Source organism: Cryptomeria japonica, chromosome 3 (genome assembly GCF_030272615.1).
Source record: "Cryptomeria japonica chromosome 3, Sugi_1.0, whole genome shotgun sequence".
NCBI classification, from domain to species: Eukaryota; Viridiplantae; Streptophyta; class Pinopsida; order Cupressales; family Cupressaceae; genus Cryptomeria; species Cryptomeria japonica.
This window is the reverse complement of record NC_081407.1, coordinates 122,016,028-122,037,354: the sequence shown is the minus strand read 5'-3', so window position 1 is coordinate 122,037,354 and position 21,327 is coordinate 122,016,028. Positions and strand designations below refer to the sequence as shown.

The 21,327-nt window shown below is 37.3% G+C and overlaps 1 protein-coding gene across 1 annotated transcript in view; it reads right to left on the bottom strand.

Annotated features, from left to right (window-relative positions):
- Window positions 1-20,751, bottom strand: part of LOC131038747 (cytochrome P450 734A1) — a 38,239-nt gene extending 17,488 nt beyond the window's left edge. Inside the window, exons 1-3 of the mRNA XM_057971282.2 lie at window positions 20,165-20,751; window positions 19,653-19,864; window positions 18,795-19,036 (exon numbers count right to left, since the gene is read on the bottom strand). Coding sequence (XP_057827265.2) covers window positions 18,795-19,036; window positions 19,653-19,864; window positions 20,165-20,435 — 725 coding nt within the window. The 5' untranslated portion in view covers window positions 20,436-20,751. The remainder of the gene's footprint in view (window positions 1-18,794; window positions 19,037-19,652; window positions 19,865-20,164) is intronic.
- Between the last annotated feature and the right edge of the window lie 576 nt (window positions 20,752-21,327).

Sequence of the window (21,327 nt, the reverse complement as noted above, 5' to 3'; positions counted from 1 at the left end):
ATTAAAAAAAAATCAGAAAATGTAAAATTAAATTACTATTTTACTTACCTTCAATAGTTCCAAATTCGAATAGGTTCTAAAAATCCCTTGAGACATGTGGTGGTTTGTGATGAACATCTGGATGTCCTCAGCCTCTGCATACACATCTCTGATCCATTTTATTTTTTGCCCAATCCTTTGTAGCATAAGATTGAGTGAATGTACCGCACAAGGTGTCCAAAAGATGTGTTCATAGCATTGCTCAACCAACAAACCAGCAGCTCTACAATTTTTTGCATTGTCCGTTATGACTTGGACAACATTGCAGGATCCCACAAACTCAATGGCAGAGATGAGAATTTCTGCAATAAATTGGCCATCTTTTATTTGGCCCTCACAATCCACAGCTCTCAAAAACATTGCCCCTTTAGGGGACACCGCTATGACATTGATCAAGGGACGGTTTTTAGCATCTTTCCACCCATCTGAAACAATTGTTACACCTGTCTCAACCCATGAATCCCTTATGGGTTTCAATGCATCTTCAACCCTCTTCACCTCTTTCTCCAATAATGTTCCATGTACCTTCTCATAACCGGGGCCCTTATACCCTTTTGGAGCCTCATTAACACTTTTTATCATTTGCTTCCAATATGGGGAGCGAACAACATTGAATGACAACCCATTTGCATAAATGCACCTTACTATATCTTCATCAACATTGTCTCTACTCTCATTTTGGAATGTGGTTTCTAAAGGCCCCTTTGTTCTTTTACGTGTCAAGGGTGGTTCACTTTGAGGTTCATTTGTGGCAAAGAAGGAGTGGTCTTCTACTACAATAGTGGGATTAGAAGGGCCTTGCATTCCCTTTGTTTTCTTTGGTGCGGTTTGGTTCAATCTACGGGCTTCCCTCTCTTCTGTCGCCTCATGCTCCCTAATATATTTCATCACTGTCTCATCTGGTATAGGTTTACCATTTTTTCCAGGGCATTTTTTGATACCTCTTTTTTTATTCCACACAAATGGCCTACCACCCAATAATATGAACTATACGTTCAATATCACATCCATGGCATTTCCAACGGAATCCCCCACCTCCCGAAAGTTGTTTTATAATGTCCACATATTTCCATAAGGGAGAATTTGGATCATTTCTTTGTTTTGCAATTATTTGTTCATTGCCAATGGAGGAAGATGTAGATGCCATTCTAGTTCCTATGGCAAGAAATAATATAAATATATTCAAAAACAAAAACTAAATAATGAAAAAAAATTCAAGTTTCATGTTTGACAATTTGTGAAACAAAAATAGTTGGAAAAAAATGTTTAAAAACCTACCTCTTGCAGCCAATGGAAGCTTGAAAATGTATGGAAATGATGCTGCAACACTTGTTGAAGCTTCAAAAATCAGTCTTCAACTCCTCTTTGATCTCGGAAGCCAAATTTTGTTCACCCTTTCTTCAACCTGCTCTCATAAAACTTTTGTTTGCAACACAAATGAGGTGAAATGAGTCAATAAAATGTTTTAGAAGTCAATTTTAGGTTATAACTTTCACTTTTTACAAGGCGGAATTGAAAAAAAAATTAAATTTGCATTGTTTTTTTACTTTACGGGCTGCCCAGGTTCGACTGGGTCCGCCCGGGTTCGACTGGGTTCGACTCGGCTTCAACTGGGTTCGACTAGGGTCGAACTCACTCTGGGTTTTTCGAACCCTGGTCGAACCCAGGTCAAACCGGACCCATACCATGGACTTGGTCGAACCCGGACCCGTACCAGGGGGGCCCAGAGGCAAACCCGGTAACCTAGGTTTAAATGAGCCACCCTCTGCCACGCAGCCTCCACTTCAAGAAATACACCAAATAAGGTTTGTTGTTACAAATCTGGAACAGTCCAAGATAAAGAAATGTAACCTCCGCCTGCAAAGGAAAACACCAAACAAAACAAGAAACTGAAATCCAAATTAAACCAAATCCTATTTTTGGGTGATGGTAATGGGGATAACTCATCCACCCGAATGCTCCGGCATCAAACACCGCGGGTATAAAAAAATGTTTCATGGGTGTAGAGTTCATGAACATTTCTGCTATGATGGGACCATAATCCCGAACTTCTCCAATTCTGAAGCACTGACCCAAGAAGCCTCATCAGTTGCATGGTTCTTCCAACAAACTAGATACTCCCATTACTCCTTTCTCCTTGTCTTCTTCGCTATGCATGAATCAATAATTTGGTCATGCCTTCAGATTTCTTCTCCGGCAATTGATCTGCCCATTTCGATGCATCCGGCAAATCTGGAAGTAAATCTTGTTGTCCACTTGACTCAACTTCACAGTACTTATACAAATCTGCTACATTGAATATTGGTGAAAAATCTACTCCAACTGGAAGTTCAATCTCATAAGCATTTGATGAAAACTTCCCTACAACCTTGCACGGGTCAATCTTCTTGCTTTTTAGCTTGTTGTAGGTCCCTTGTGGGAACCTTTCTTTTCGCAAATGTGCCATAACCAGCTCTCCAACTTCAAATTCCTGCACTCTTCTGTATTTATCAGCATCTTCCTTGTACTTCATGGCACTCTTTTCTAAGGCCCTTTTCACTTCTTTGTGCAAATCATGAATATACTCTGCAAAGTCTTCTATTACAACACTTTTTCTACTCAAATTAGCACTATCCCTCAACTCATCAACTACCCTTGGGCTGTACCCATACACAACTTGGAATGGACTCTTCCCTACACTTCGATTAACAGATTTATTGTATGCAAATTCTTCTTGTGCCAAAATCAAATCCCATTGAGTTGGTTTATCTCCAACCAAGCATCTCAAGAGATTACCCAAACTTCGGTTCACAACTTCCGTTTGACCATTAGTTTGAGGATGGTATGGATTATAATCTTTAATTATAATCTTTAATTATAATCTTTAATTATAATCTTTAATTATAATTCTTTAATTATAATCTTTAATTATAATCTTTAATTATAATCTTTAATTATAATCTTTAATTATATTCTTTAATTATAATTCTTTAATTATAATCTTTAATTATAATTCTTTAATTATAATCTTTAATTATAATCTTTAATTATAATCTTTAATTATAATCTGAAATAATACTTTTTGGCAAGCCATGCAACCAAACCATCTCCTTGAAGAACAATGAAGCTATATGAGAAGCATCACTACACTTTCAACATGGTATAAAATGAGCCATTTTTGGAAATCTATCCACTACAACAAAAATAGGATCATTACCTCTTTGTGTTCGTGGCAGCCCTAAAACAAAATCTATGCTAATGCATTCCGATGGTCTCCTTGATCTTGGCAATGGCCGGTATAATCTAGTATTTTGTTTTACTCCTTTGGCATGCTGACATATCTGGCAACTCTCCACCATTGTTTTTACATCTGCACTCACCCCCAACCAATAGTAACATTCACTCAGCTGTGCTAATGTCTTGTCCGCTCCAAAATGTCCACCCAAACCTCCACTATGTTTCTCCTTCATCAAGTTCTCCCTCATCAAACCTCAAGGTATGCACAACCTCTTTCCCTTGAACAATAAATTTTCTTGTATGAAATACTCCAACCATGGAGTTCTACCAACCCCTACTGGATTCTTGCACGTTGTCCATGCTTCCTTAAAATCTACATCTTCTTCATATAACTCTCCCATATGATCAAAACCAGCAACACTTACTCTTAACTCATTTAATAACAAACACCTAATTAATGCATCTGCAACTCTATTTGATTTGCCACTTTAATGTTTCAAAACAAAAGGAAAATTTCAAAGAAACTCAACCCATTTCACATGCCTTTGACTCAACTTACCCTGGCTATTGATAAAGTGCAATGCACAGTGATCGATGTACAACACGAACTCCTTTGGTAACAAGTAATTGTTGGCATTACAGTAAGAAAGATTGTTGGCATTTCAATATCAGGAGATTGTTGATATTCAATAAGGATATTGAGAAGGTTGTTGAAGATTATTGATATAACTGAAGAAGGATGATAACTATCTTTATAACATTATTTTGTCATTGATGTCCAGAAATTGATTATTTGATTCAGTATGATGTTGCCATATCTTGAGAAGATTGATTTGAAGAGAATTAAGATGTTGGTAAAAGACACAGAAAGAATGTGATGAATAAAGAGGAGGAATAAGTTATTCAATGGGCAACTATTACCAAGTTAGACAATGATGAGATCATGATGTTTAGATTGTTTTGATATCCTACAAATGTTGTTGATTGTAAGGTTAATACTATACTATGTCACCAAGTAAAGAACCTAGTCGGTAAACCCTAAGGAACCTAGTCGGTAAACCCTAAGGTTATTGATATCGGTTAATGAAGGCAAAATGTCTACCGAGTAAAGTTTAGTATTTACTGAGTTGCAACCGAGTTATGACAGTGCGCATTGGATGAATACAAGCATTATTTAATGAAGGACAATGATTAGCTGGAGATGTATAAATGATTGGTATGTCGTGCATGAAGTTTGTTAAGGATCTATGGCAAAGGAAAATCGGCAAGAAGATCTACACCACAGATTGAACGGCAATAACCTTGTGCAAGTTCCAAGATAGGAATGCAAGTCCCGAGGCAAGGTAAAATGTTTTCAGATCGGAAGGATACATTAAACCTGGTCAAGTTTGAAGATCTGATGGCTAAGATTGATCATGAGAAATGTGATCAAGGAGATTTAGCGGTTAGCAATTGTTTATAAATAAGGAATTGTTAATAAACAATGTATGTGGGCAAGTGTAAGCACAGGAATGCTACATAGTGATTACCGAGCATAGAAGCTTGAAGACCTGTTTGAGTAACAGAGTAGAGAGCCCAACAGAGGGACAAGATAAGTCCTATGACTAGATTGTTTTGAGCAAATAAGAATCTGGTTTAGCATTTTAGATGTGAAGTTGCAGATAGATTTTTATTACTGTTATTTTGTAAGTAAAAAAAAATCTCTTAACCGAGTAGACTTACAGTCTTATTTGTAAACCCTCTAGCAAGGTAACATTCTAAATAAGTGTTTGAAATCCTTTGACAAGGTCACTTCTAACAAAGTGAAGATCCTAACAGATCTGAGGGAAATCCCTTAACCGGGTCACATCTAGCAATGTGTTTGTAATCTTTAACAGGATTTGCTTTTAACCGAGCATACTCTAGAAGAGTATATTTCTTGGTGGGTCCGAAATCCCACAGTGGTTTTTCCCTATTTGAGTTTCCACGTTAAATCTAGTGTTATGAGTGTTATGATGATTATGTGTTTATGAGTTTGCATGTTTAGCAGTTTTTGGTTATGTTGCTGAAGTATAAGTTACCGAGGTTGAATATGTTGATTTTATGGAAGTTTAAGTTTGTATGATTCACCCCCCCCATCTCATCTTGTTAGCTATTATCATCTATACTTTACATTAAGTATCAGAACTATCAGTAATGCCTCCTCTTCTTGAGTGCTTGTACAATTGCGTAGAACTCTTGATCATACACAAAGTATTTTGTCTTTGCCTCATTGAGCTTCTAGTTGAAGTAAGCTATGGGTCTTCCTTCTTGACTTAGAACTCCCCCTACCGTTGTCCCACTTGCATCACAATCAACCTGAAACACTTTTTCAAAATTAGGAAGTGCTAACACGGGCTGCTCCGTCACCTTCTCTTTCAGGATGTTGAAACTCTTTTCAGCTATTGTTGTCCAAACAAATTCTCTTTTATCTCCTCTCATTGTTTTGGTGATTGGTGCACATATCCCACGGCAATTTCTAATAAACTTCCTATAGAAGCTTGTCAAACCGTGAAAACTTCTTGCTTCGAACTTACTACTTGGGGAAGGCCAATCAACTATTGCTTTCACTTTTTCGGAGTCCATTTTTAGACCATTGCTAGACTCTTCTGTCATAAAACTACACTTCTTCAAATTCACCATCATTTTTTCTTCTTTCAGCCTTTGTAGAACAGCTCTAACATGATGTAAATGTTCTTCTTTAGTCCTACTAAATATCAAAATATCATCTAAATATACAATCACAAACTTACCAAGATATGGCTTCAAAACTTCATTCATCAATCTCATGAAAGTGCTTGGGGCATTTGTCAATCCAAACAGTCCAAACGGCATCACCAACCATTCATATAATCCATCCTTGGTCTTGAATGCGGTCTTCCATTCGTCACCTTCTCTTATCCTTATTTGATGATAACCACTCTTCAAATCGATCTTAGTGAAGTATCTAGCTCCACTCAACCAGTCCATAAGATCATCCATTCACGGCAATGGAAACCGATACTTGATGGTTATCTTATTTATTGCTCTTGAATCGGTACACGTTCGCCAACCTCCATCTTTCTCTGGTGCCAAAACCACTAGAACCGCACACGGACTCAAACTTTCTTTAATCAAACCCTTGTCAAGCAACTCTTGCACTTGTTTGTTTATCTCCTCATTCTCCTTTGGGCAACATTCTATATGGTGCCTTGTTTGGCAAACTCGCACCAGGAATCAAATCCATACAATGGTTGATGCTTCTCATCGGTGGTAACCCATCAGGCAACTCCATCAAAATTTCAACATACTCCCCCAATATCTCTTGGATTTCCTTTGGTATTTCATCTTCCTCCTTCGCTGTCCCAACTGTAGCTGATTTAGGAACAATACAAAAACATGCTTCCTCCTTCTTGAAGTCCCTCAAAAATTGCTTTCCGGAAACCAAACATACTTTTGATTTATCTTCACCCTCGTCTTCACTATTCTTCATTGGATTTAAGAGATACTCTTTTCCATCTTTCTTGATTGTGTATGTGTTCAACTGGCCATTATGAACAGCTTGTCTATCAAATTGCCACGGTCTGCCCAAAAGAATATGACATGCATCCATTGGCATTATGTCACACATGACTTCATCTTTATAATTCCTAATCTGAAAACTCACCAAACATTGTTCATTCACCAACAACTGATGCTCCTTTTGCAACCACGAGACTCTATATGGGTTGGGATGCTTAGTACTTTTCAATTTCAGCTTACTCACCATTTCTTCAAACACAATATTATCAATACTCTATTGTCCACAATGACTCTACAACATTTGCCATTCACCTTGCATCTTGTTCGGAACAAATTTTGCCTTTGGGTTGGTTTCGGCTTCTCCTTTTCGAGATTCAACAAAACTCTTTGCAACATCAATGATTCTCCATCTTTAGGGTCTTCTCCATGCTTTGGTGGATTCTCCTTTTCATTTTCAGCTTCTACTACATGCACTCTTGCCTCCTTTCCTTTTCCCCCATCATATTGGATTTGTGGACACTTAAACGTTCGATGTCCCGTTTCCACACATTGGTAACAAGTACCGCTGAAACTCCTTCCTCTACCTCTTCCAAATGATCCCCTTCCACGGGAATAGCCCTCTTTTGCTCTAGGAAATCTCCTCTTCCCCTTCCTCCTTGCGTGCTTGCACTTGAAGTGCCTGTTTCCTCCTATTTGCTTGTGGAACCTCTATCACTGCTTGACTGTCCTCTTCCACATGAAAATCTGCCTCTACCCCAAGAGTTACTTAGTTGCTTCCTATTGAGCTTCTCCTCTGCCTTCAAAGCAAATTGATATGCTTCTTCCACACTATGCACATTAACCATGCTTATCTCATCTTGGATGGATACGCACAGTCTATTCAATTATCGGGAAACTTGCTTAGCATCCTCTTCAACATGACCAGCTCATATGTTTAGTCGACAAAACTCCTCGGTGTATTCCGACACACTGCTCTCCTTTTGCTTCAAGTTTTGCATCTTCTTGAATAGACTAATTTCATAGTTTTGCGGCAAGAATTTGGACTTAAGCTTTGTTACCATCCAATCCCATGATCGAATTTTATCTTTCCCTCTTCGCTGTCTATCCGTTTGCACATGATCCCACCATAGGGATGTGTGGCCATTCAACTTGGTGCAGGTGGTGCAAGAGCATCCTTCCAGTCCGTGCCAAAATGGGAGCTTTGAAATAGTGTTTGGACTGCCACCAATGCATGACAAAGTGGGAAATTTTGTCAGGTATAATATTTAGAATGCTATGTCAGTATATATCCAAATATGGAAGCATAGGCCTGGCACGTAACTGTTGACAGAATGCCTCAAGAAATAGGTTTGTTGAAATGGCTGTTGGAGAATATTAAGAATAACGGTCACTGAAAAATTTAAGAGGCAATAAATGTTGGCTGAGCATCAACTATTTGTGGGATGACCAAATACAGAATAAAATTGGGATATGCGTTAAGGAATATGGATGGGGCTGAATATACTAAAGGAGAAAAGATGGAATTGCAAGGTAGGGAGGAGAGAGTAGGCAGCAACCCTTAGTAAAAGGGGAAATTTGTGTGGCTGCAGAGAGTGGGGTGGATAGAATGTTCGAAGGAAGTGAATGAGAAGGGCTGTGTGGAAAATAAGGAGAGGGGGCAGTGACCCAAGTGAAAGCAGCAAAGAGAAATATTAAGGGGAGAATTCTTGGAAATGAAAAGGTCATGGAGAAAAGAATGTAGATGAAAATGATTGAAACAGCATAGTGGAGGGACATCGACACTTCACAAAGTGAGAGTGGAGGGAAGAGGAAATGCTTTGAGGAGTTGGTAGGCCTTTGAGAGGTCAAGAGGGTGATCTTGTGTTGATTTGTTATGAATAATTTGTGTTTCACTATTGTAATTACAGTGTTGAATGGAAGCAAAATGACTATATTCTGTATTTTATGCATGTGTTTTGTGTTTGAGTATTTGTAGCTACATTTTATGTTATGAGTTTGAGTTGCAGCAAAGGGGTGCATGTTTCGCCCTTTGTCAGCGGGCAAACTTAACTTTATGCTCCTCTTCAAAGTTCTCAAACTCAAAATATTTATCCATTTCACTGATCCAATCCAGCAATTCTTCAGCGTTCAATCCCCCTTTGTACGTTGGAGGATCAACCCGAGGCTTAGTGCTCACTTTAGTGAGGGCTCTGAGGAGTCTTTCCTCTCCAAGATCCAATCTAGATTGTTGTACTTCTTCAACTCCCTCAATGACTTGTTCTTCTTCATTGTCACTAATGTCCTCTGCACGGACTCCTCTTCTTTGAGCCATTTCCATGGCGCCAATTCATGCAATAAGACCTCTAATGCCTCTGCAAGCTCAAGCTCCTCACCTTTGGTTCTTCTTCTTCTTCGACCCCATCCTCTTTGGGCCATGTTACCTACAGGTCTTCTTCTCAACACAATGAACCTGCTCTGATACCACTTAGTGCAAAATAAAACCTCTGAGTCTTATCAGACAAAGAGGGGTTGCAGCCAAAACCAAAACAAATCTATTACTTTGAAATTTTAAATAAAGGCACTACGGAAGAATGACACCATCACACACAAATGATAATTTATAGAATAAATTACCGATTCCATTGAATTCAAATTTGTTTACACACACTATAAAGGGGTAACATCTCTCTCTTCCTTAAATCAGCTCTCTCTATCATATACTTCCTATGCTACTTCTCCCGATGTGTAGCTTCCTCTGCAGTGAGGATTCACAGCAAAATATTTTTCAAAACAAAAATAGACACTTCTTCCCTCTTACACTATGCGTTGCCTTTCCAGACATATGTGCCGCCTTTAATTCATATGCCGTCGTTACTATGTTATGCATTGCCTTTTTGCCTTCCATGAGCCGCCACCATTCATTGATACATTTCCCTTGCTGACACATGAGCTGGCTCCCTCAAAAGGTATACGCAGCCACCAAAATTAGTCGCACAACAGTTTTAAATGAGCCGCCACCTGCCACACAGCCTCCACTTCAAGAAATACACCAAATAAGGTTCTGCCATTACAAATCTGGAACAGTTCAAGATAAAGAAATTTAACCTCCACCTGCAAAGGAAAACACCAAACAAAACAAGAAACTAAAATCCAAATTAAACCAAATTCTATTTTTGGGTGATGTGGATAACACGTCCACCTGGATGCTCCGGCATCACAATTCTATTAGTTCTGCACAAAACAAAGGCACAAAGGGTAGCAATCTAAATAAGAATGGGTCTGAAAATTAGAACAGCAGAGATCCCAGACCAACAAAGCCTTCAATCTTGCCTAGAGTTGTGCCGACATATGAAGAAGAAGAGCTGAATCCTATAGAAAATGATTTCAATGCAAGTATAGAGGCCTATTCACAACTTGATCTCAAGTTAAGGCATCAAATTCCATTTTTACAATTAAATAATGCAAGTGGATTGAGAGGAGACAGCTCATACAACAATTTAACAAAGATCTCCAATAAAGGTGAGTAAGTTTACTCTCTCAACTTTTCATGGCTTAGGGAAGGTCACTGCACGGGCTTGGGTCCAAAAGCTAGATACAAATCTTTTCCTTAGCCCTATGATGGAAGATGAAGCTATTAAATTTGCTATTCTTCATTTGAATGGTACAACATGAGTGTTGGCATCACAGATTATGAAACCGCAATGTTGTGACATATACTAGTTTCACACGGAGGTTCATAGAAAGGTTTGATAGGAAGGATCTTGAGGCTCACTTCAAAGAGTTGACACGCTTGAGACAACATGTTTCGGTACAAGACTACATAGCAGAATTCTAGTGAGTTTTGTTCATGGTGACAGATATTACGAAGATGAGACTTATGTTCCTGTTCATTGAGAGAATATTTGAGTACCTTCAAGGCTTGGTTAGGGCTTGAGCCTACATCTACGTAGGAGGATATCTGCAGGACCTTGAGTTTGGAAGATACTACAACCAAGAGCAAGTCCTACCCTATGAATGCATCGTTTGGAACACATGGGAGACATTTTCACAAGGATGTCTTGCAACCAAGGGCACTACCTCCTAAGCCAAGCAAGATGGAAGTGTATAAGAATGATCTTTGAAGGAAGAAGTTGTGTTTCACATACAAAGAGCCATGGGAGCTAAGCCATAGATGCTTGGGGAAGGGACAAGTACACTACATTGAAGTAGCACCCAATGAGGATTCTAAAGTTGAGGAGTCTGAGCCTAAGATTGTAGCAGACGAGTTGGAGCATGAGGAGAAGGGGGAGATGCTTCAAGAGATAAACTTGCAACACTTTAAGAAGCACCTAGATATCATCTTCTCCAAGTTATAGGAGTCTTGCAGGGATGAAGGGTGACAATTTTGATTAGTAGCGGAGCAACCCACAACTTCATTGATGAGGATTTGATAGCTAAGTTGGGCTTAAGAGCCGAGGACTTTGAGGGCTTTAATTTTACAGTGACCAATGGGTTCACCATTCCAAGCAACCAAAGAATTCAACTGTAATATGATAGGCCAAATATTTAAACCAAAATTTTGCGATTTTCATAGTTTTTGTGTTCAAACATTTCGTCAAACAATTTGCATGCTAGTTGTTCTGATTTGGTTTTTCAATTGTTTTGAAAAGATATAGTAAATAATTATCATAGCATAAATTTCCTAGTCATTACATTGCTAACAACTTCATTAATTCAAAATATTATTGCACAATATGATCACAAAGAATTCCTTTTACAATTCTTGTAGTGTTGTTACAAAATAAGTTGCGTTACCCGGGGATGTGTTCCTGGGCCTAAAAACCTTGTCCTCATCTCGAGGACGCGAAGATGACTCGGGGACGTCCCTGCCCTATCCTCGACCAGGCATTTTTACAGGAGACTTCCCAAAAACCCAAGGACGGCACCCCTTGATGTTGGGGACATATGGTCATCCTGGGGACGACAGGTTACATCTAGGACATGCCCCAAACGTCCTTGGGAGGACTGATGTCCTTAGCGTCAAGGGGCCAATTTAAAAAAAAACTCATTTAAGTTTTAAAAAAAGCATTTTCTTTATTACTTTGTGGGCCCCTACGTCCCAACTCACCCTAAAGGTGACTAGGTAAAACATTTTGACTCATTTCATTTGTGTGAGAGGAAAAAAGTGGAGCAGCAAGAGGATTTGAAGCAAGCCATTCAAAGAGGAGAAGCAATAGGGGATAGAAGGAAAAGAGGCTCAATCTAGGGCAACTATCTTGCTTGAAGCTTGAAAGAGGTAAGTTTCATTCTTTCATTTTTTTTTCCAATTTTTTTCAAAGCTCGAAGCATGAAATGTCTAATTTTTATTTTTTTTTGCATTTTTTCAGTTTAAAGTTGCATTCAATATCAAAAAAATGAGTAGCAGTGAAGGTTATAGTAGTAGTGAGAATGAAGTGGAAGTGTGTGGTGGAAATAAAAATGCAAGTGTTGAAGGTAGTAGTATACAGCAACCAAAACTATTTAAGTGCCCTTCAAAAATTATGGAAAATATGCCAAGGGCTCTTTCAACAAGAAAAAACCTTTGCTCCAATATGTTACACCTAAGGATCAAAAGCAAAAAAAAATCAGGGGGAGTAGGATGTGGAATCGTTGTGTTTGCTTGATAGATTTTAGAGGCATCTACACAAGGGTAAGGTCTCATTTTTTGCGTGTAACATGCCACGGAGTTAAAGTTTGTCCAGCACTAAAAGAAGAGGAGAAGATAGAGTGCCATAGATTTCACATAGAGGCGGAAATGGGAAAACAAGGTATGGCAATGTTAGCACCTTCTTTTGCAAGTGCACAATCATCTTTGCTTACATCATCCACTATTGGTAGTACTCGAGTTGGCACAAGAGGAAAGAGGAAGATGAGTGGTGGTGACAAGGGAGGTTCAGTTGAAGCTATGTTTAATGTGCAAACACAAGAAGCTACAGAGTCTTCCATTGCCAAATTATTTTCAAAGCCATGAGGAAATGATTCATGGTGTTAATTCGAAGCCATGTCAAAGTATTATGGCTCTAAAGTCGCAAAACTGGTATCTATAGTAGTGGCAGCAAGGGTTGGGTGGTGGCATCGGATGTGGATGGTTATTCTGGCAGCTCAGCACATGGTGTGAAAGGTCAAGAAGTTTCACGGGCTTCCTAGCCCTATTTTTTGTATTTTGTCTGCACTTTGCTTTGCTCGGTTTTTTCACTATACTTTTTTGGTTTTCTTCTTTATGGTTTCATCTCTAGCAGTCACCCATGTCTGAGTGTTTTTTGTACCTCATTTTAATTTGCTCGATCAATGTGACTATTATGGTATTGTATTAAGCTTTTTTGAAGTTTATAGGTGAGAGCTCCAATAGAACTGTTAGTTTTAGTGATCAGATTTAAGTAAACTCAGAAATTAACTTAAATGTAAACACGCGAGACACAAAATACAATATACCTTGGGAAAACCTTCCTCTTGGAGGAAAAACTCAACATCAAAGATCCAGATCAAAACCCTTTAGTATGAACAAATTACAATTACAATAAGGATCAGATCACTTATCTGATAAGACTCCCAATCTAGGGCAGTGCTTTGTCAATATGAATTCCTTTATGTGCAGACCCTAATCTAAAGATGCACAGGCAGGGTTTCGGCTGTAATGTAGATGATTGTCACAGCTTGATATCACCCAACAAATCTGCCAATAAGTTTGCTACCTGAAGATGCACAGATCCGAACTGAAATGGAGCTTGACATGCACAATATTTAGTACATATGTGAAGGAGATCTACAGCCTGGTCTGGCATACAAATTCACCTAGTTGTTATGAAGCAATTCGTTGATTTTGTGAAGACCAATTTGCTGAAGAAGAGCAGAGAAGATATTCGCTAGGGCAAAATATTTGATTGCTAGGAATGATTGATTGAATGTATATATCCGATTGCCATGATTGAGTCTTGTTAATCCTCTTATACATAGGTCGGCCTAGCCTCATTAGGCCGACTTCTTCATATTATTTTCCTTTTGACAAGTTTGGCACCCAAATCAAGTTACATTTTCCAACTGGGCCCAACCCAATAATTTGATTACAAGTTATATAAATAATTGCATATCACACATTTCATTTTGGGCTAGACTCAATTACAAGTTACATTATGAGTCTCCCTTACATTTAACTTAATCACAAGTTACATGGTGTGATTTTTGGCCTAGCCCAATAGTAATTTAATCGCACAAGTTATACACCAAAATGAATTGCATTCATGCAACATTTAAATTTGAAACATAATCCGAGCTAGCTATAATTTCAACACTCCCTCTTAGCTAGGGAGGATTCAACCAACTATCCAAGTCGTTGTGTAGTCATGCATCATGGACTTTTCCATGAAATTCATCTTACATTGCCTGTTGAGGATGAGTGCACACCTGCAAGAAGAATATACAAATATACATCATGAACTTCGTTCATGATATCCATCTTGCATTGCCCGCCGAGGGTGAGAGGAGGTCTTACACCTCAAAACTTCTCTACTAAGAAGAATAACCTACCACCTTGCTTTTCGCAAAGGGTGGATCCACCTTGCATTGCCCGCAGAGGGTGGAGGAGGTCTTTCACCTCAACCTTCTCCAAGAGAAAGATCCAATGTCACCTTGCATTGCCCGCAAAGGGTGACTCCACCTTGCATTGCCCACAGAGGGTGGAAGATGCAATTTAATGCATCACTAGGACTGAGACTCCCTCTCAGCCAAGGCTGTGCTCTCCACAATTCCAAGTCTCTTTCTAAAGCACACAAACTTCACTTGAACACGAGGCTTGGCGAGAACAACTGCAATTTGCTCATCGATGCTGACATATTCAGCTGAATGGCACCTTTCTGTACCATATCATGAACATAGTGATAATGAGTTTTCACATGTTTTGATATGTCCTGAAACACAAGATTAACAAACATCTCAATAAAATTCTAATTGTTACAATTAATCACTGAGGGTTCCCAAGGTTGCCCAAACAACCTAGCAAGAAGCTTTTTGAGGCCACACTGCTTCACAATGTACTCAGCTTCAGCAGTGCTCAATGCAACTAAGGACTGATTCCTGCTAGCCCAAGAGATTAGAGAAGAACTCAAGTTGAAGCAAATTCCTGAAGTGTTCTAACACTTCCTGCCCAATCAAAATCTAGGTAGCCTTCTAAGGTGATGACAGTGTTGATTGGATACTTCAGCCTGTAGCCAACTGTTCCTGGCAAATATCTCAGAATATGCTTGGCTGCAGCAAGATAAACATGCTTTGGTTTGTTCATAAACTGGATGATAACAAATGCATCAAGGATCCAATCAACTGTCTGTACTTTGATGGATCTACAAAAAATGAACTCAATTTCTTCAAGTTAGTTTCCATAGGAGTAGACATAGGTTCGCAATCCATCATTTCATTAGATCTTGCCATACTTCTAACCCTAGAAAGTAATACATTAAGCCTAAGTCCTTCATTTCAAACTCTGAAGCTAATTCTTTCTTCATGTAGAGATGAGACTATTTTCACTAGTTAGAAATAAATCATCCAAAATTAGCATTTCACCAAAAAAATAATTTAAAGTAAAAGTTAGAATCAACATCATTCTTGCAAGATCCTAAACTAATCAAATACTTGTCAATCTTCTCATACCAAGCTCAAAAAGCTTGCTTGAGGCCGTAAAGAGTTTTTCTTTAATCTACACACACGAGATTCTCTATCTTGAATCTCATAACCTTCTAGTTATCCAATATAAACAACATTAAAAAAACAGTCTTTATATCCAACTTCCAACCTACAGCATTAGCTATAATGGTTCTAATATTAGTATATCTAGTAACAAGAGCAAATGTTTCCTTATAACTATGAGCTACACATCTAGCTTCATATTTTCTCAAAAACTTCCATATGGAACTCCCTCTTGATTCTTAATATAAAATTGTGGTAACCAAGTCTCATGAAGATTGCATAATATAAGAATCAATCAAGGAAGGCAGCCAACATAAGTTACCATAAATCAAAGATGAGAAATGCCAATTTTTTCCTTACTTCGCTTTTACGAAATGGACCCATAGCACAATCATTATGATCATGGCATACCTTCAAGTGAAGAAACCAAGCTCCCTCTTAAGCTTGAAGGCATGGTAATTCAAGAATATCTTGAAGAGAAGCATCAACATGATTAAATATCCCAATAGAATGAATTAACATGTAAAATAACTTATCTCTTTATTGACTAGACTTCCACCATTGACAACATATGCCAAGATTGCTCAAAAGGATATTGCCAGTCTAAGATCAACTTCAATCATACATTTTTTTAAATGTAAAATTGTTTTCCATAGTTGAATAACAGAGAGTTAGTTGTGCCTGATCATATCAGAAAACTAAGGCAAGTGTATGACTTCAGAAAATCTTGACAATCTAACATTTTACAAAATCCATAAGCAAGGTATATAAGCCAAATTGTCTTTCCACCAAATGCGTAAAATCAGATATGAGTATCAACCACTCAAAAGGATACACATTGTAGTTGAGCACAAGCGTATGATCAAAAGACAACTTCAATAAGTTAGATACCTCATTCATCTTAGGTTTCATCATCAAGAAGATACTTACTTCAAAAAAATATGTAATAGGCAATATGTTCAAATTGAAGAGATAATATCACAATGAATATTATGTGAGGATAGTGAAAGCCATGACAAAAAATGCATTAAAGCTAAAAGCAATCCTCTACACGAGGAGCAGAGTAAGGTTATAATAAATGTATAACAAAGAACATGAGAGTTTTTATGAAGAGCTAAAGAGAACAAAGTGTTACACAGTCCCAGTCTACATGCCAACCTTATTATAGAACAAAGAGTACAGTCTGTATGATGTTAGGAGACACACCAAGATAGTATGTAATGCCAGAGCAGCAAGACTATTAAGCATTTCAAGATTTAGATAGAATATAATGCATCAGAACTATGCAGCAAGTATCATCAGAAGAAGATAGTAAGGTCATCTTTGGGCATAGATACTAAATAGGATGACTAAGGCATCTTACCTTTACATGCCTACCACACCAATGATTAGAGGACAGTATATGTTTTCAACTAAAGTTCCATATTTCTGAATCTCCTATAAATTTATTCATCTTTCAATCTTCCTATTTGTGCTTGCTGTTATATCCATCAAAATACTCCTAGTTTTATATCTGAATACATATGCTGAAATCTTAAGTGCCAAGGATGTATTTAGATCAATTCATCAATTCGGATCATTACATATTCATAGCAAACCACATCAAATAGGTTGAGAGATAAACATACTCAAAATAGAGAGTAGGGCATAACCATATACTAACTTCAATAATTCAAACTGGATTAGAACAAATTCTTAACACAAGAACAAAGCTCGAACTAGGGTGATTGTTACAAACCCTAGGAAGATAGTTATGCAACCCTTAAAGGAATAAAAGGAATACTAAGATCTGAAAACAAGTGCACAAACCGACATATGAAAGCACCCTCAAATGAAGTAGTTAACAAGCAAGAGAACCTTGTGCACTAGTTAAGACACCAATAACAATAAGGCAATCAGATGCAAATCTCCAAACCAAGTGGACCCTACAATTGAGAATAGAGGAATGAGAACACCCGAAATCTTATTCTTGCTATCGTCCCATCGATGCCTTCAATTTGTCAAGCAGACATTGTTGTTGAACTTTCTGATTCATCGTAGACTTCTTCAGCCCTAATTTGCAAAAGAAGAAATACAAGTTCTTCCTTCAAGTTGTTAGGCCTCATAGAAGGAACATGGCTCTGATACCATGTTAGTTTTAGTGATCAGATTTAAGTAAACTCGGAAATTAACTTAAATGTAAACATACAGGAGACACAAAACACAATATACCCTGAGAAAACCTCCCTCTTGGAGGAAAAACCCAGCATCAAAGATCCAGATCAAAACCCTTTAGTATGAGCAAATTACAATTACATAAGGATTAGATCACTTATCTGATAAGACTCTTAGTGCTTTGTCAATATGAATTCCTTTATGTGCAGACCCTAATCTGAAGATGCACAGGCAGGGTTTCGGCTGTAATGTAGATGATTGTCACAGCTTGATATCACCCAACAAATCTGCCAATAAGTTTGCTACCTGAAGATGCACAGATCCAAACTGAAATGGAGCTTGAAAACATGCACAATATTTAGCACATATGTGAAGGAGATCTACAGCCTAGTCTGGCATACAAATTCGCCCAGCTGTTATGAAGCAATTCGTTGATTTTGTGAAGACCAATTTGTTGAAGAAGAGCAGAGAGGATATTCGCTAGGGCAGAATATTTGATTGCTAGGAATGATTGATTGAATGTATATATCTGATTGCCATGATTGAGTCTTGTTATATACAAGACTCAATCCTCTTACATAGGTCGGCCTAGCCTCATTAGGCCGACTTCTTCATATTATTTTCCTTTTGACAAGTTTGGCACCCAAATCAAGTTACATTTTCCAACTGAGCCCAACCCAATAATTTGATTACAAGTTATATAAATAATTGCATATCACACATTTCATTTGGGGCTGGATTCAATTACAAGTTACATTATGAGTCTCCCTTACATTTAACTTAATCACAAGTTACTTGGTGTGATTTTGGGCCCAGTCCAATAGTAATTTAATCGCACAAGTTATACACCAAATTTGAATTGCATTCATGCAACATTTAAATTTGAAACATAATCCGAGCTAGCTATAATTTCAACAAGAACTCTCTTTAATATTATCAAAAAAAAATATATCATTTGGGAATTTTCTTGAAGCCAATGCAATAAAAAGTATAAGCCTTGCGATAACCATATGAAAAAGAAAATCTCTGTTTACAGCTTTTTGTGTAACTTTTCTGAGAAATTAAGTATAATGGAAATGCAACGAAAACAACCACAAGTTTTAGCATCCTAAGAAAATATTGCTAGCAAATACCTTGCAACAGTTACTTTCTAAAACAAACTTTACAGTCAGAATAAGGCTAAATCATGTTACCTGGAACCTGGGATATAAACTCTGCGAATTCTTTCGAAGATCAGGAAGATTTGTTGGGCCTGTAAACGGAAAATGTAGTTTCCCTCTGCGTAGCTGCTTCCAAATGCTGTTCGTGAAATAACGTCTGATGTGAGAACAGAAAACTCTTTGAAAACGTCAATTTCATTGGCACCTGAAGATATTAAATTTCTCCATTCTCTGCACATATTGGTGCCAGACTCTGCAATCAAGGGAATCATGCCCTGACATGGTAGATGTATTATATGAGTTAAGACATAATGTAATTTCTTGGCAGAAGAAAATCAGATTTCAAAAGTACCACGTCTACAACAGTAAGGATAAAAGTGAAAGCACTCAGACTTTCAGCGTACAAATCACATAAAGATTAAGCACAAGGAAAAAGTTCATTTATGAGTACTGACTTGTCGTTGAACAAATTTATTTCTTTCAATTCATTTTTCATGAGAATGAATGGTTCATTATGAGTACTGATTTGTGATTGAACAAACTCATAAGAATGAATGGTTCATTAGTGGTGATGTTCACGAATAAAATATGAGACTTTCTAAGAAGTCATCATTCCAACACTACTATGACTTGAACCATTCATTTTTGTAATAAATAAATTTGTGTAAATCACAATTCATAAAATATAAATTAATAAATTTAACTCAAAAATTACACAATATATTGCTAACATAATTTGACACATTGAAAAAAATACCTCTACCTGTAAACCTTAAAACATGTCAACTAAGTAATCCTATATCTTCTATAAGCTTTATGATTGAGCACTATTCAGTTCCTATAGATCTTATATTTATTCAACTTCTGAGGATTGTGAAATTACAAGGTTACCTTCAAGGCCTCCATGTGAAAAGCGGGGTTAAGGATTCTTCTATGCTTTGCCCATTCCTCCCCTTCTAAACCTGGAAGTCCCTGGGCTCCCGCTTGCGCAAATTTAATTTTTTCGTAGTGCCCAAACTTGTTGGATAATACCTCCTTCACAAGCTCGGGGTGAGGAAGAAAAAGTCTGGGTTCAGTCCCAAACCAGTAAACATAATCCTTACCTGTATTACAGATAAATGCACGCCTAATAAATTGGGTGATTCAGATCCTCCTCTTCTTATCTACCACTCCAATGATAGTTTAATTTTAAAAAATGAAATACACGCCATTCAAAAAACCAATTGAAACATGTTCGGGCTAAAAAATTTCCCGAAAACAATGATATAAAGAACTTCCTTCAAATATTATTTTAAATTCATGATCTTTTCATGTTTTCCCCCCTTTTACTATGATTGCACCCAGAGACACTCCCCACTTAGAACTCAAAAATTCAAAGTTTTCAATGGAAAGAATATGTAAACCGTAGATTTTCCCCCATTGATGAAAGGCAGGAAGAACTCGAGGAGTTATATTGTGTCCAGACAATGACGGCTTAGAACTCTCCTCTGCGGCCATTTTAACAATATCAGGAGCATTTCCATAGAGTAGCTTATATGGAGGACCTCCAATCCCTTGGGCTTCAAAGTACTTTTTAATTTGCAGTGGTGTCCACCATATATCTCTTGCAACCTTTAAGAGAAGTAATCCTAAACCAGCTGAAACTAGAGCTACAACCCAGAAAACCCATTCCATGATGTTTAACTCAGAAGATTTTTGTTTTGAAGCCAAGCACTGAGAGCTTGCTGTTCAATTGAATTTATTTCTCTATGCCACAATTCCCAATTCTCAAGAGGTGGGTGTACACTGCGTGATAAACAAGAGCTACCTATCGTCATGATGAAATTTTATGATACAGACAACTGAAGAAAGCTCGATTGCAGACGAGAGCTATGATGTTAATGATAATATTTAAAAATGTTTTGGGCAGAATCTTTAATTATATGTATCTATTTTCCAATCGTAATTTCAGTCTTTTCTCTTATCAGACAATCTCTTTAAATTTTTAGTCCCGTGTCTGTTGCCGACTTAGAGCGGTTCAATGTAAATTTTATATCTTAATTTAATTTTTTAAAATAAAATTTGTTTATAGTATCAATCTGTTATGACTTTTTGGGGTCAGGGCATTTCAATTATTTTTTTAGGTCCATCTCACGAGTTTGATTTTTTTCCTGTTCCAACGAATTTTATAAAAATAAAATAAAAAATCAAGATAAAGATAAAATAAAAATCTCTCTTTTAAATAATTAACAAAATAACAAAAGTAAAAATAAAAAATTAATCATTTTTTACTTCAAATTTTTGGTTTTTCTTACCAAAAAAATATGAGTGCATTTGTATGCGACTTTTTTTATTTTAGAAAGGGTGTTGCCATATGAAAAAAATATATATATCAATTTGTGACATTTTTGTTGGCATGAATAATGCTTAGATCTATCACATTTCCATAGTCCATGAATAATGCTGAATATTTTATGCACTTGAGAAGTTTCTCTTATATTTTGAACTTAGTTTAGTTTGACAAAATATAATGATTAATGTATAAAATGAAGTATTTTTCTATAATTTATTAATATTAATAATAGAT